The sequence below is a fragment of the Ascaphus truei genome, chromosome 6, assembly GCF_040206685.1.
Source record: "Ascaphus truei isolate aAscTru1 chromosome 6, aAscTru1.hap1, whole genome shotgun sequence".
Taxonomy (NCBI): Eukaryota; Metazoa; Chordata; class Amphibia; order Anura; family Ascaphidae; genus Ascaphus; species Ascaphus truei.
Genome location: NC_134488.1, coordinates 26,608,628 through 26,622,847, shown reverse-complemented (window position 1 = coordinate 26,622,847; position 14,220 = coordinate 26,608,628). Strand labels below are relative to the sequence as shown.

The 14,220-nt window shown below is 48.6% G+C and overlaps 1 protein-coding gene across 1 annotated transcript in view; it reads right to left on the bottom strand.

The window, feature by feature from the left end:
* RCAN3 (RCAN family member 3) overlaps positions 1 to 14,220 on the bottom strand; it is a 30,501-nt gene that overhangs the window by 2,025 nt on the left and 14,256 nt on the right. Inside the window, exons 3-5 of the mRNA XM_075603719.1 lie at positions 13,886 to 14,059; positions 887 to 1,058; positions 1 to 209 (exon numbers count right to left, since the gene is read on the bottom strand). The exon at positions 1 to 209 is cut by the window's left edge and continues 2,025 nt beyond it. Of these exons, the coding sequence (XP_075459834.1) occupies positions 49 to 209; positions 887 to 1,058; positions 13,886 to 14,059 (507 nt within the window). The 3' untranslated portion in view covers positions 1 to 48. The remainder of the gene's footprint in view (positions 210 to 886; positions 1,059 to 13,885; positions 14,060 to 14,220) is intronic.

Genomic DNA, 14,220 nt, shown 5'->3' with positions numbered 1-14,220 from the left:
ATGCTTTCTGGACTCGCTACGTGTAGTTTGCAGATAAAAAGCTTGGAGTTAATTTATAATGGCGGAAGGGGGAGCCGGGCGCTTTGTCTGGACAATGTGCTGTTTGGGGACCTTCATGTCATCCTCCTCTTCCTCGGTCTCGCTTTCGCACACGTGAACGACGACGCTGGGTGTGGATTCTGTCCCTGCGTGAAGTTCATACTTCTCCCCTAAGGAATTATAATTAAAAGGTTAGTAGAATAGAAACCTAGTAGTTTATCAATCCCAGAATCCTCGCTCCAAGGGCTGTGCTGGAGGATTCTGGGTAAAGAACAAGGCACTTCTTCCTAGAAGCATAGGAGATGTTGCTGATCAGCCGAGAGGCCTTTCAAACACACAACTCGCCCTTCACAAAAGCAACATTCTCTGTCTGCTTTCAAAAGTGCTATTTATAATATCAACAGAAACTGAATTACAATGTTACTAGACCCTGCAGAGTACCATAACTTCTTTTTTACAGATCCAGAAAACAATTACTTTCTTTTCTTTAATAAGTTGGGATTTACTGTATTTACGAAGTTAAGTAAGGCTCTCTGCCTTCTTGTTTTTAAAAGCATAAATATACCCAGTGTGTTAGGGATCCCCCTTTCATTACACCATGATTTAGGGACCCCCCCCCACCATTACCTTGTGTGTTAGGGATCCGCCCATTACACAGTGTTGGGGATTACCCCGTGTGTTAGGGATCCACCCCTCATTCCGTGTGTTAGGGTTCCCCCACCCCCATTACCCCATGTGTAAGATTTCACTCCCCCCCCTTCCCCAATTACCCTATGTGTTAGGGATTGCTGATTGGGTCCGTGAGAGTCTATTCCCCTGTAATCTCAGCCTTACAGCGGCGTCTCACCTGGGCCCAGCTTGGAAACCGCACAGAGTAGATCGTAGTTTAGAACCGGTGTTGGGTCCTCGCTCTGCTTCCATCCCACAGGGGGTGAAGCTGGGGGCGAGATCAGAAACTGCTTCGTGGGCGGGGGAGGCAACAAGAAAGTCTTCTCGCCTTCCTCATTCGACACCTGAACCTGGAGGAGAAAAGGTAAGACAGGCCATCAAACTAGGGAACAAAGGCTTGGGGGGGGGGGGGGGGGGGGTCGAGGGGGAAGGGGACTGTTGATCAGACGGCAATAGTCGATATGGGAGTTTCCGTACGATAGTGCCCTGATCGGCACTATCACAGTTCCACGAATAGCTCTGTAGGATCGCACTGCTGTATATTCAAGAATACCGAGCACCTACATCGAGGTTGGCCAACTCCAGTCCTCAAGGGCCACGAACAGGTCAGGTTTTCAGGACATCCCTGCTTCAGCACAGGTGGCTAAGTCTTTGACTGGGCCACTGATTGAGCCACCTGTGCTGAAGCAGGGATGTCCTGAAAACCTGACCTGTTGGTGGCCCTTGTGGACTGGAGTTGCCCCCCCCACCCCAACCTACAAATTGGCACAAATTGATGCAGATGTATTGCCAGAGTGTCCAACGATAAATCGGTGGCAGGTATGTGAGCAATAAAGAATGGTTATCGGGGTTCAGAGAGAGCTCCGGTCCAATCACATACCGTACATTATATATTATACCATATCCGCTCGTCTGTAACCAGCAACTTTTTTTTAACCCATTGCTGCTTTTAATGCCTTGCTGGCCACTCGCTAATGAGAATAATACATTTATCCTAAATGTAATAAATTAATTATTGTTATTGACAATACTACAAATAATCAGACATTGATCATAAAAATTATTAGGATACATACTATTACAATTATTGATAATGATGAATTATTATTAAGCTCCATGAATATTTGAGGCTGTTCTTTAAAGCTCCCCCCCCTCCCCCCAGAAGTTTGACCTGTGTAATGTTAGTACAAACATCTAGGAAACGAGAAACTCCCAACTCATCAAGATAACACCGCGCATGAACTCATCCCGCGAGGTCCCAGCTTGGACCAGGTTCCCAGGTTCGTGTCAACCTGTTACAATCTCCCTTTAAGGCAGTGGTTAGTTTCTCCTTACGGCCAAGTGTGAGATTCACAGGCAGATCCCAGCACATCCGCCATTTGGATGGCGAGGCAATTTCTAGCCGCTATTAATGTTGGTGTCACAAGCCTGTTCTCTCGTTTGGTCAGATTCGGAACTGGACTCCCAACAGGGTAATGGCGGGATCGAGAGAAACGTGCCCTGGCTCTTACAAACAAAACAAAGCTCTCACTTCTGAGTTTAGCACAGTCACCTTTACACTGCACTGGGCTCTGGGGGACAGCTCCATTTTAAACTCCCGGACACAATATTTCAAATGTTTATTACACCTGAACTAAGCATTAGATTTAAAAAATATAATGCTACAGTAATTACCCCGTTTTGTTATCGTTTGCTCTTATGAAGCAGGTAATGGCAATTGACTGAATATGGTTCAGTCTTTACTTTGCTGATAAGATGATTTACAAGGTTGATAAGCACACAGTCTGACATGACACATTTCAGATAATTACCTGTATCTAAACAGAAAGAATGTGAGTTAATTTCCTTGGACGCTATGTGTCAGGAACAAAGGATACTGGGTCATTTGATCAATATTTGCACTGGAGCAGTTTGCAGGCTTGATTATGTATTTTTTTTTAAAGACAAGTATTGTTGCCGTACAAAAAAATATGAAGGTATTTCATGTTACAAAGCATGTGCTAAAAGTTCTTCCTACCTTTAAATCAGTCAGAAGTTAATCTCAATACTTTATAGGAGTTTATCAAACAAACAGGCAGCTGTGTCACCCAGGCCAGGGGTGCGCATACTGGGGGCGCCCGAGATTCCCTGCGGGGGTTACAGAGGCTCCCGCGCTCTTCCCAAACGCATTTAAATTAAATGCCGGGGAAGCGGCAAAGGCCTCTGCAATGTCTCCTTACCTTGGTTCAGACGGCTTCTGGTGACGCGTACCCATGGCAGCGCAGCGGCAAATGATGCAGCGGGGTCATGTGACGTCGCATTGCCATGGCAATGTGCCGCCAGAACGCCAGAGCCAAGGTAAGGAGGTGGGGGGAGGGGTAGCGCAAGTCGAGGGGGACAGCCAGCAGGGGGGCGCAGGGGAAAAAGATTGTGCTCCCCTGACCAAGGGGGGGGGGGGGGGGGAGGTCTTACACTAACCCAAAGTGTCCATTTCAAAACAAATAATGGTGCGATTTTAGTGGCGCATTGTTGATAAATTCTATACAAGATTTTTAAATAGAAATGTTCAATTACATTTACTGAGACGTATGAGAATACCGTCATTGTGAAATGTTCTTATGTCTACATTCAATTCTAAATGTGTCAGTGATGAAACATTTCGTTTTCCAACTCAACAATACTACTCCCCCCGCATCCCCTCCCCTACCCCCCTCCCCCCCCCAGTGGCATAGCTAGATATGCGCGGGCCCCCAGGCAAAAAAAATGTCAGGGCTCCATTAATATTAACTGCAATTTTTTTCTCCCTCCTCCCATCCTCTCTCTCATATCTCCCCATCCCTCCTCATCACTCATCATCTCTCCCCAATACATAATAAAAACACCCCCCCTCCCCAAAACATAATAAAAACACCCCCCTCCCCTATACACAATAAAGACACCCCCTCCCCAATACACAATAAATACACCCCCTTCCCAATACACAAATACACCCACCCCTCCCCAAAACATAATAAATACACCCCCCTCCCCAATACACAATAAATACACCCCCTCCCCAATACACAAATACACCCTCCCCAAAACATAATAAATACACCCCCCTCCCCAATACACAAATACACCCACCCCTCCCCAAAACATAATAAATACACCCCCCTCCCCAATACACAAATACACCCACCCCTCCCCAAAACATAATAAATACACCCCCCTCCCCAATACACAAATACACCCACCCCTCCCCAAAACATAATAAATACACCCCCCTCCCCAATACACAATAAATATACCCCACTCCCCAATACATAATAAATACACCGACTTAGCTTGGTCTCAGGCCGGGACCCGGTGGTGGCTGCACAAAGCAGTTGCCGCCGGGCCCGGCTCTCCCCTGCTTCAGGCTCCTCTTCCCTCACACTCTGTCCCACATGGAGCTTCCGACATTAGTGTGTTCTGGCGCGCGCCGGCGTGGGACAGAGTGTGAGGGAGAGAAACCTGGAGCAGGGGAGAGTTGGGCCCGGCGGCAACTGCTTTGTGCGGCCGCTGCCAGCAGCCAACGGGTCCCGGTATGTCCCCCCGTCGGCTGCAGCATACCCGGCGGAGAGCAGGCCCCCGGGCTATATCTACGCCCCTCTCCCCCTCCTATTTTTTCTTATTAATATTTTTATATGTAAACATGGGACAATGTATAATTCTGCATTCTTACCTAAGCTGATTAAATGTGTTAGGGGAGCCCCTGCTTCAGCCACAAGTGTAAATGGGTGTGAACGGTGCTTGGGGTGTGAACACAGTAGTAGATAGGGAGAGAAAGAACCCGATATAGCACTCAAGTTCACACTCTGGAGGATTGTGATTGAATTAAAACATAATCTTTATTAGTAGCAACGTATATAAAATATGGATGATAGAACAACGTACTGGAGGTAGGTTGATCCTAATAAATGATAGCCATATTGGCTCCGGATCAGGCTTAGTTTGTGTATACCAGACAATTTTAATAAAGCGCTGGTACCAGAACAGCACAGAAATCCTGGTGTGGACCTGAGTGCTATATCGGGTTCTTTCTCTCCCTATCTACTTCTTACCTAAGCTGGCAATCGTTTGGTGCTCCTGTTTTAAATCTGTCAAAATCCTGATTGTGTGACTAACGAAATGGCCAGAGATCAAAAAGGTGTGTGTGAGAGACTGTTTGAAAAGAGGAAGTGGATGTGACTTTCTAAATGGTTACTGTAGCAAACAAAGGATAATCACATTAAAAAAAATTAAATAAAATAAAATACACATACATATATATATATATATATATCAGTACCGTGTTAGCCGAGCTTCAATAATCAAAAAATAAATAGATGATACCGTTCTGTGGCTAACGAAATGCTTTCGAGATACACTGATCTCTTCTTCCGGCGATGTTACAATTAATGAAGCAAGCAAAAGGTTACTTAAAAACAGTGTCTCTTGGAATGTTATCTGTGCTAGTCCTTCCCCCCGGTGTGGATGTGTTTTATGGCTAGAGGTGTCAAAAGGTTCCTGAAAGCAAGTGATGTAAGAGTGTATGTGTGTATCAGTGTGAATATAAATGAATGGAGAGCCCACCATGTGTTGTGTGTGGGGTGGTGGGGTGGTGGACGGCACCACGGTCTCATCTCAGACCTGGCAAAGTTTTACCACGCCCTCCCCCCCCCCTCTCCCTCCGGCTCCCTACAGACCGCATATCGCGGTCAAGTGCCTCTCCACGTGCCGACCTGTCTGTAGTGCGGGGGCGTGGTCTGAGGCAGCGGGACCTTAGCCTAAGGGATGCCCCGGAGTCCTTTGTACTGCCCTTGGGATAAGCTCCTTGTATTGTCCCCGAATATATTTATATATAGTTATCATAACCCCTCTTAGATGCCTCTTTTCGAAAATAAATCTAATTTAGCTAGCCTCTCCTCGTAAGTTAAATTGTCCATCACCTTTATTAATTTATTAATTACAATGCATCTGATCTCAGACGCGCTATTAGAGAGGGTTGGGGTTCCTTACAATGCATCTGATCTCAGACGCGCTATTAGAGAGGGTTAGGGTTCCTTACAATGCATCTGATCTCAGACGCGCTATTAGAGAGGGTTGGGGTTCCTTACAATGCATCTGATCTCAGACGCCCTATTAGAGAGGGTTGGGGTTCCTTACAATGCATCTGATCTCAGACGCGCTATTAGAGAGGGTTGGGGTTCCTTACAATGCATCTGATCTCAGACGCGCTATTAGAGAGGGTTGGGGTTCCTTACAATGCATCTGATCTCAGACGCCCTATTAGAGAGGATTGGGGTTCCTTACAATGCATCTGATCTCAGACGCCCTATTAGAGAGGGTTGGGGTTCCTTACAATGCATCTGATCTCAGACGCGCTATTAGAGAGGGTTGGGGTTCCTTACAATGCATCTGATCTCAGACGCGCTATTAGAGAGGGTTGGGGTTCCTTACAATGTATCTGATCTCAGACGCGCTATTAGAGAAGGTTGGGGATCCCTACAATGCATCTGATCTCAGACGCGCTATTAGAGAGGGTTGGGATTCCTTACAATGCATCTGATCTATGAAAGTATTTGACTTTTCTGTATCTTATGAATTTATCACATGTTGTTTTCCCAGGATCACCGACTTCAAACAAACATACTAGCTACTTATGTTCGGCTAAGAATGGTGTTATAAATACTTTTTAAAGAAACAAGAGAAAAAGCACAATGTAACTGGGACTCTGCAGACTGACAAACACCGTCTTATCCCCAAAAGACATTAGATAGAAGGTGGGGGGGGAAAAACTTCAAAGCTTTTGTGTCACATGGAAATGTGAGACGGTTGAAACATTATAAAAATACTTATCCAAATCCTTTTTTTTTACAGCTCCATTTAACTTCTTAAAACGGAAATCCAAGCGCTTTCTTTATTTTAATAAACATAGGGTTGAATCAGGGGGTTCTCCGGAGCCGAACCCCATTCATTTCAGTTCCGGGGACCCCATGCTTCCGGATACAGACCTCCCAGAGGGGGCGCCGGTAGCCGTTCCACTAGCAGGGCTCGTGTAATGGTGCAGTTTCAAAGTTCCCATGCCCAGTGGGCCAATAGGAAGCCGTGATGTCATCAGGTGCGGCTTCCGATTGGCCCACGTGACGTGGGACCTTTAAACTTTAAAACCCAGCTGGAGCGACTACTGGGATCCCCTTTAAAAAACAGGACACTGCCCTTGGTTACCTTTCACTTTAGCAGGGACTTCCCCTGAGCCAGGTCCCAGTCTTCTGTAGTTATGGAATTGTGCAATGATAAAATACATCTTCAGAAATAAGTCACATTTCAATAGATCTTCCCCCGCCTTGAAATTGGGATAGACTCAGAATGTTCCTCACCTAAAAAAAGGTGCAACCCAGCAGAACTGCCCCCCCCCCCCAAAGAAAAACAAACAACCAGAAGCAAAGAACGTCGTCATCTTATTGGCTTCCTTAAACAAATGCAACCATGCGTCCAGCAAATATTTAGCTGCAGTTTGCATTTATTGGAGGCCTTTGAATGAGGGAGTGGTTTGTCCACCAAGTATTTCTTTACCCTTAGCCCACCCTGTCCTTATCAGAGAGTCAATAAAGATAAAGAACAGAGGGAGAGAGGGTGGCACCCCATGGGCATCACACAAAAGGGGAAACCCAAAACTCTCCCAAGTCTCGGCTGCCCAGGTGTACAAACTAATGTTTAAACCATATTTAAAAAGTACAAGTGTCGGATATGGGCAAAACAAAAAGAAGTCACCAGGTGTGACCCCTTAAACACATCACTGGCATTAGTACGCTGTGCTCCGTCTACATAGCCACCCACTTTTATAGAGATGTACCAAAGATGCACTTTCAGGCAAATACAGGTTGCCCCCCCCTGCTGTAGCGGTCCCAATAAGACGTGATCACAACATCCATCTTTTATTCGAGTCCAAAGGAATTATGGCTGTGACCGTTTCCTCCACAGCAGCTGCTGGACACGCAGCATTCGTGGTTTTACTTGTGTTGGACGGGAATCAAACACAACATTGGAGAGAGGTAAACGGGGCAATTTACTCCCAGTGAATGTGCTAAATATTGTGTCAGTTGACAGTGCGTACGTAGTTCTGCGTGCAGCCGCGGCAGTGACAGTGCGTACGTAGTTCTGCGTGCAGCCGCGGCAGTGACAGTGCGTACGTAGTTCTGCGTGCAGCCGCGGCAGTGACAGTGCGTACGTAGTTCTGCGTGCAGCCGCGGCAGTGACAGTGCGTACGTAGTTCTGCGTGCAGCCGCGGCAGTGACAGTGCGTACGAAGTTCTGCGTGCAGTCGCGGCAGTGACAGTGCGTACGAAGTTCTGCGTGCAGCCGCGGCAGTGACAGTGCGTACGTAGTTCTGCGTGCAGCCGCGGCAGTGGCAGTGCGTACGTAGTTCTGCGTGCAGCCGCGGCAGTGACAGTGCGTACGTAGTTCTGCGTGCAGCCGCGGCAGTGACAGTGCGTACGAAGTTCTGCGTGCAGTCGCGGCAGTGACAGTGCGTACGAAGTTCTGCGTGCAGCCGCGGCAGTGACAGTGCGTACGTAGTTCTGCGTGCAGCCGCGGCAGTGGCAGTGCGTACGTAGTTCTGCGTGCAGCCGCGGCAGTGACAGTGCGTACGTAGTTCTGCGTGCAGCCGCGGCAGTGACAGTGCGTACGTAGTTCTGCGTGCAGCCGCGGCAGTGACAGTGCGTACGTAGTTCTGCGTGCAGCCGCGGCAGTGACAGTGCGTACGTAGTTCTGCGTGCAGCCGCGGCAGTGACAGTGCGTACGTAGTTCTGCGTGCAGCCGCGGCAGTGGCAGTGCGTACGTAGTTCTGCGTGCAGCCGCGGCAGTGACAGTGCGTACGTAGTTCTGCGTGCAGCCGCGGCAGTGGCAGTGCGTACGTAGTTCTGCGTGCAGCCGCGGCAGTGACAGTGCGTACGTAGTTCTGCGTGCAGCCGCGGCAGTGACAGTGCGTACGTAGTTCTGCGTGCAGCCGCAGCCGTGGCAATGCGTACGTAGTTCTGCGTGCAGCCGCAGCCGTGCGTACGTAGTTCTGCGTGCAGCCGCAGCCGTGGCAGTGCGTACGTAGTTCTGCGTGCAGCCGCAGCCATGGCAGTGCGTACGTAGTTCTGCGTGCAGCCGCAGCCGTGGCAGTGCGTACGTAGTTCTGCGTGCAGCCGCAGCCGTGGCAGTGCGTACGTAGTTCTGCGTGCAGCCGCAGCCATGGCAGTGCGTACGTAGTTCTGCGTGCAGCCGCGGCAGTGACAGTGCGTACGTAGTTCTGCGTGCAGCCGCGGCAGTGACAGTGCGTACGTAGTTCTGCGTGCAGCCGCGGCAGTGACAGTGCGTACGTAGTTCTGCGTGCAGCCGCGGCAGTGACAGTGTGTACGTAGTTCTGCGTGCAGCCGCGGCCGTGGCAGTGCGTACGTAGTTCTGCGTGCAGCCGCAGCCGTGGCAATGCGTACGTAGTTCTGCGTGCAGCCGCAGCCGTGCGTACGTAGTTCTGCGTGCAGCCGCAGCCGTGGCAGTGCGTACGTAGTTCTGCGTGCAGCCGCGGCAGTGACAGTGCGTACGTAGTTCTGCGTGCAGCCGCGGCAGTGACAGTGCGTACGTAGTTCTGCGTGCAGCCGCGGCAGTGACAGTGCGTACGAAGTTCTGCGTGCAGCCGCAGCCGTGGCAGTGCGTACGTAGTTCTGCGTGCAGCCGCAGCCGTGGCAGTGCGTACGTAGTTCTGCGTGCAGCCGCAGCCGTGGCAATGCGTACGTAGTTCTGCGTGCAGCCGCAGCCGTGCGTACGTAGTTCTGCGTGCAGCCGCAGCCGTGGCAGTGCGTACGTAGTTCTGCGTGCAGCCGCGGCAGTGACAGTGCGTACGTAGTTCTGCGTGCAGCCGCGGCAGTGACAGTGTGTACGTAGTTCTGCGTGCAGCCGCGGCCGTGGCAGTGCGTACGTAGTTCTGCGTGCAGCCGCAGCCGTGGCAGTGCGTACGTAGTTCTGCGTGCAGCCGCAGCCGTGGCAGTGCGTACGTAGTTCTGCGTGCAGCCGCGGCAGTGACAGTGCGTACGTAGTTCTGCGTGCAGCCGCGGCAGTGACAGTGCGTACGAAGTTCTGCGTGCAGCCGCAGCCGTGGCAGTGCGTACGTAGTTCTGCGTGCAGCCGCAGCCGTGGCAGTGCGTACGTAGTTCTGCGTGCAGCCGCAGCCGTGGCAATGCCTACGTAGTTCTGCGTGCAGCCGCAGCCGTGCGTACGTAGTTCTGCGTGCAGTCGCAGCCATGGCAGTGCGTACGTAGTACTGCGTGCAGCCGCAGCCGTGACAGTGTGTACGAAGTTCTGCGTGCAGCCGCAGCCGTGCGTACGTAGTTCTGCGTGCAGCCGCGCGTACGTAGTTCTGCGTGCAGCCGCAGCCGTGCGTACGTAGTTCTGCGTGCAGCCGTGCGTACGTAGTTCTGCGTGCAGCCGCGGCAGTGCATCTGGTTGGCCTGCTCCGGGGTATTTGGGAGGGAGCAGATTCGCTGATATTTTTATTTGCTTCTTGCCTTGGAGATAAATATTGCAGCGCGTACATGCTGGATTTGCAGAGGCGGCCGCGCTAATGCGTGCTTCAAACCCTGGGGCAAGCTGCGTATCAAATCAAACACAATTTGAAAAGAAACTGCTAAACCGTCCCAAAAAACGGATGACAACAGATGAAAAGTATCTTATAACCTCTGCTTCCCTTTCCTACAGACTGTATATAGAAGGTAACACGCTTCCTTACTGAGATTGAATCCCATTAAACCTTTACCGTGCTGGCGGCACCAGACTTGCGGCATTTCAAGGTCATGTGGTCTCCAGGAACGGTCACGCGATGCGATCCAGCCCCGCATGTGGAAGTGGAGCGGGACTCCACTTCCGTTACGATCGGGGTGGCTGCTCCTGTCGGGGAGGTCATCCCGATCAACCCCTAGAAAACGGCACGTGCCCGTGACATACTGAGAACGCCACAAAGGGATGCCGGAGTGCTAGGTCCGTGACATACCGAGAACGTCACAAAGGGACTCCGGAGTGCTAGGTCCGTGACATACCGAGAACGTCACAAAGGGACTCCGGAGTGCTAGGTCCGTGACATACCGAGAACGTCACAAAGGTACTCCGGAGTGCTAGGTCCGTGACATACCGAGAACGTCACAAAGGGACTCCGGAGTGCTAGGTCCCATGACGTTCCAGGGACGTCATTAGGGCACCGTCAAGGTTAAAGTGAGTAAAATGTCACTGCTTTGCTTTCCATCTACGAATGTAAGTATGTAGTGCCGCCGATGTACTCAACACTTTACTAAAGAGACAACACAGGGAATTATATTACAAGAAATACGAGACATGTCAAATCAGACAATAGGAAAGGAAATCCCTGCCCCAGAGAAAACGAACAGCTTCTATTTGCCTGGGTGTGATTATAAATCGTATCTAGTAACTATTATTCCCCTTTATCGCTTTAAGCTTAATTAGACTGCCGTCGTTAGCAAAACAAAACGGCAGCAGGAGAAAAGTCTGGACCAATGATTTTCCTGTGTATATAACAGATTGTTTTTGCAATCTGATCTCAGAAGAGATGAAATACACAGAATAAGGCACTTGGCTTGGTTACGATGGGGACATTACATGTAAAATAGTCGTATTAGCCTGATTTACATGCAAATGGTGTTAATCACTGCAATTAGTTCACTTTGGGCCTAAGAGGCACTGCCACTTTTTGTAATAATAAATTAGGGAGTTGCTGTACTAATACAGAACTGGGGCAAATCCTGACAACAGTGCCATGTTTCATAAAACAACAGGAGGTGAATTGTGCTATAAAAAAAAAAAAAAAACACAAAAAAAAACCCCACACTTTTTTTTTTTTTTTAAAGAATCAGCCTTATAAATATTTTTTCATATCATAAAAAAAAACCATTCGTGTTTTTCTGGTAACCAAATACTTTGGAGAGTTTACAGTCTTGATATTTTGTGATCTTTGTACAGTAAATAAAAATATCACGTGTGAGCACATTCACGCGTCTCTGACAGGTCTGCAACCCTGCCTTTCCCCATTATCTCGTAGTGTACAATGCTTCCACTGCAGCTAGGCATTCTGGGTAATGACATGCAAATGAGCTCTCACAGGCATCCCTCAATACCCCCCCCCTTTTTTTTAATTACTCATAATAACTTGTTTTCTGTCTGGTTATACCCATTACCAGCTTCACGTTTTATAGCTATAACCAACCTTACACGGATGAAACCCCCCCCCAAAGAAGGTCGAAATAGCTGTCCGAGTAGGGTTACTGGCTGTGCACTTGTTTAACCCAGGCTGTATTGATAATCGCTGTAATGCGGCAGGCATAAGCTTGTAGGGATCCATGGAAGAAAAGGGCGCAGTATATATATATATTACAGCACAAATTAAAGCAAGTAACAACTTACATATAAAGGTGCCTGTAGTCCTGTGAATTCTTTAGAAAAGTATCTCCATGCTGCCCCGCCGATGATTGTAGAGCTAGGAGACAATGCGGTACTCGAGGCGTTTGATCCCCCGCGCTGGGATCAGCTGATGTCTCGGCGTTGATCTGCCGCTTCCGGATTTGCGTGGTATAACGTAGCCCGTATACTGCAATCCAACGCGTCTCCTGGGCTCACAGTGTCTTCCTCAACACAGCCGGCAAAGTTACACGGGGCAGTTTGCACAGGACACTTCCAATGCTGTACCACAACGCGTATACCAACTCATGTGCTTCGTCAGGCAGAACCACGCCGAGACATCAGCTGATCCCAGCGCGCGGGATCAAACGCCTCGAGTCCCGCCCCGTCACTAGCTCTACAATCACCGGCGGGGCAGCATGGACATCATTTTTTAACGACACCTTATATGCAAGTTGCTACTTACTTTAATTTGTGCTGTACATTATATCTTCACCCTTGGTGCGCCCTGTGCTGGTTTCTTCTATGGTTGATCCACCTGTGGAGTTTATCTTCCGTGGACTTTAGTGGAGGAGGGGAGTACTTCCACGCACAGGAGCTGGACGAGGGGGAAGGGGGAGTTGATCTACATCAAGATCCTTAGGAAGCATGGGCGCGGATCAAAATCCCTTTACTTGTAGGGATCCGTGTTAAAATGGATTCGTAGCAAAAAAGGTGGCACTGTATGCTCATTTGCATGTCATTACCCAGAATGCCTGGCTGCAGTGGAGCACTGCATGCTGGGAGATAAATGGGAAAAAGCGGGGTTGCAGATGTGTCTGAGACATGTGAATGTGCTCACATGTGGTAGTTTTATTTGCTGTATGCTATACGGTGGAGGGGTTTTGGCACTTTTTTACCCAGCATAATTTACTTTGTGTCTGGTGATAATCTTTGTAAAAATCTATAGATACATGTTAAATAATTTCTTCCTCTGTGATTGCTGCTGAATTAGTGACGAGGCAAATCATTACCCCACAAGACAAGGAATACAAAATACCCAATAAAAATATAGAAACCTATTTAATTTTTCACAGGAATATTTTTATTTATTTTTTTTTACTTAAGGGTGATTTCATTTTTCTAAGGAAGATGACGTGTAGTTTTATGTTTTTTTTGTCAACTACGTGGTTAACTCTTTCTAAATGGAAATCACTCCGCAATGTCATCCTATCACCAGCAAAACGTGAAAAAGAGTTGTTTTTTTAAAGATAAATCAGTTCTGTAGTATTAGATAATATGGTCTGCCTTTTTTTTTTTTTTACTCCTAATGCTATTTGTAATGATTTTTTTTATTTTTAATGCCATGATACTCTGACACAGGATCTCAAGTCAAAAAGTGCCTTTCACCCCAATGTAACCTAAAGTGACCTCCATGTGAAGCCACTTCAATTTGCATTTATTTATAAAGGCCCGAGCCTGCAGTATGGCACCCTGGCACCCACATGACAACTCCTGCTGGTTACTCTCACTTCCTCCGCTCCAGCAGGCAGCACAGAGCCGTGTGCCATGCAGACTACAAAGGATCTGGTCAGAAATAAGTCTTATAATAATCTTTTCAGATGAGGTTCTTCGAAGTGTACAAATGTCACCGATTGAGAGGGGCTCAAAAACAGAGATCGGACTGTACAGCACTGTGAAACCACCTTCCCAAATTAAACCACAAAGTGCCCGGTGTTGGGATACAGCGAACATTGCGACATATACGGTACCTGTGCAAAATACAACTTTAACTTCTTCCCGTTGAAATCGGACTCGTGCAGCTCGATCCTCGCCCGTGCCGCAGCCTCCGGGTTACGGAAGTTAATTCGGACCCTTCTGAAGCTTTTAAACAGCTGGAGCGTCACCTGGTCGTCATATATGGTGAAAAGTGCCTCGAATCGCTGCTGCAGAGGAGACAGAGACACTCGTACAATGAGTCTCCATCATCTTCCCAACAGCTCCTCCGGTATCTCGAGCTCTCTCCATCAGAAAAACACCCCCATTGGTTTTTTTATAGGATTGAAGCAGGGGGTCTCCGGAGCCGAGTTAATGTCAGCCCCCGCTT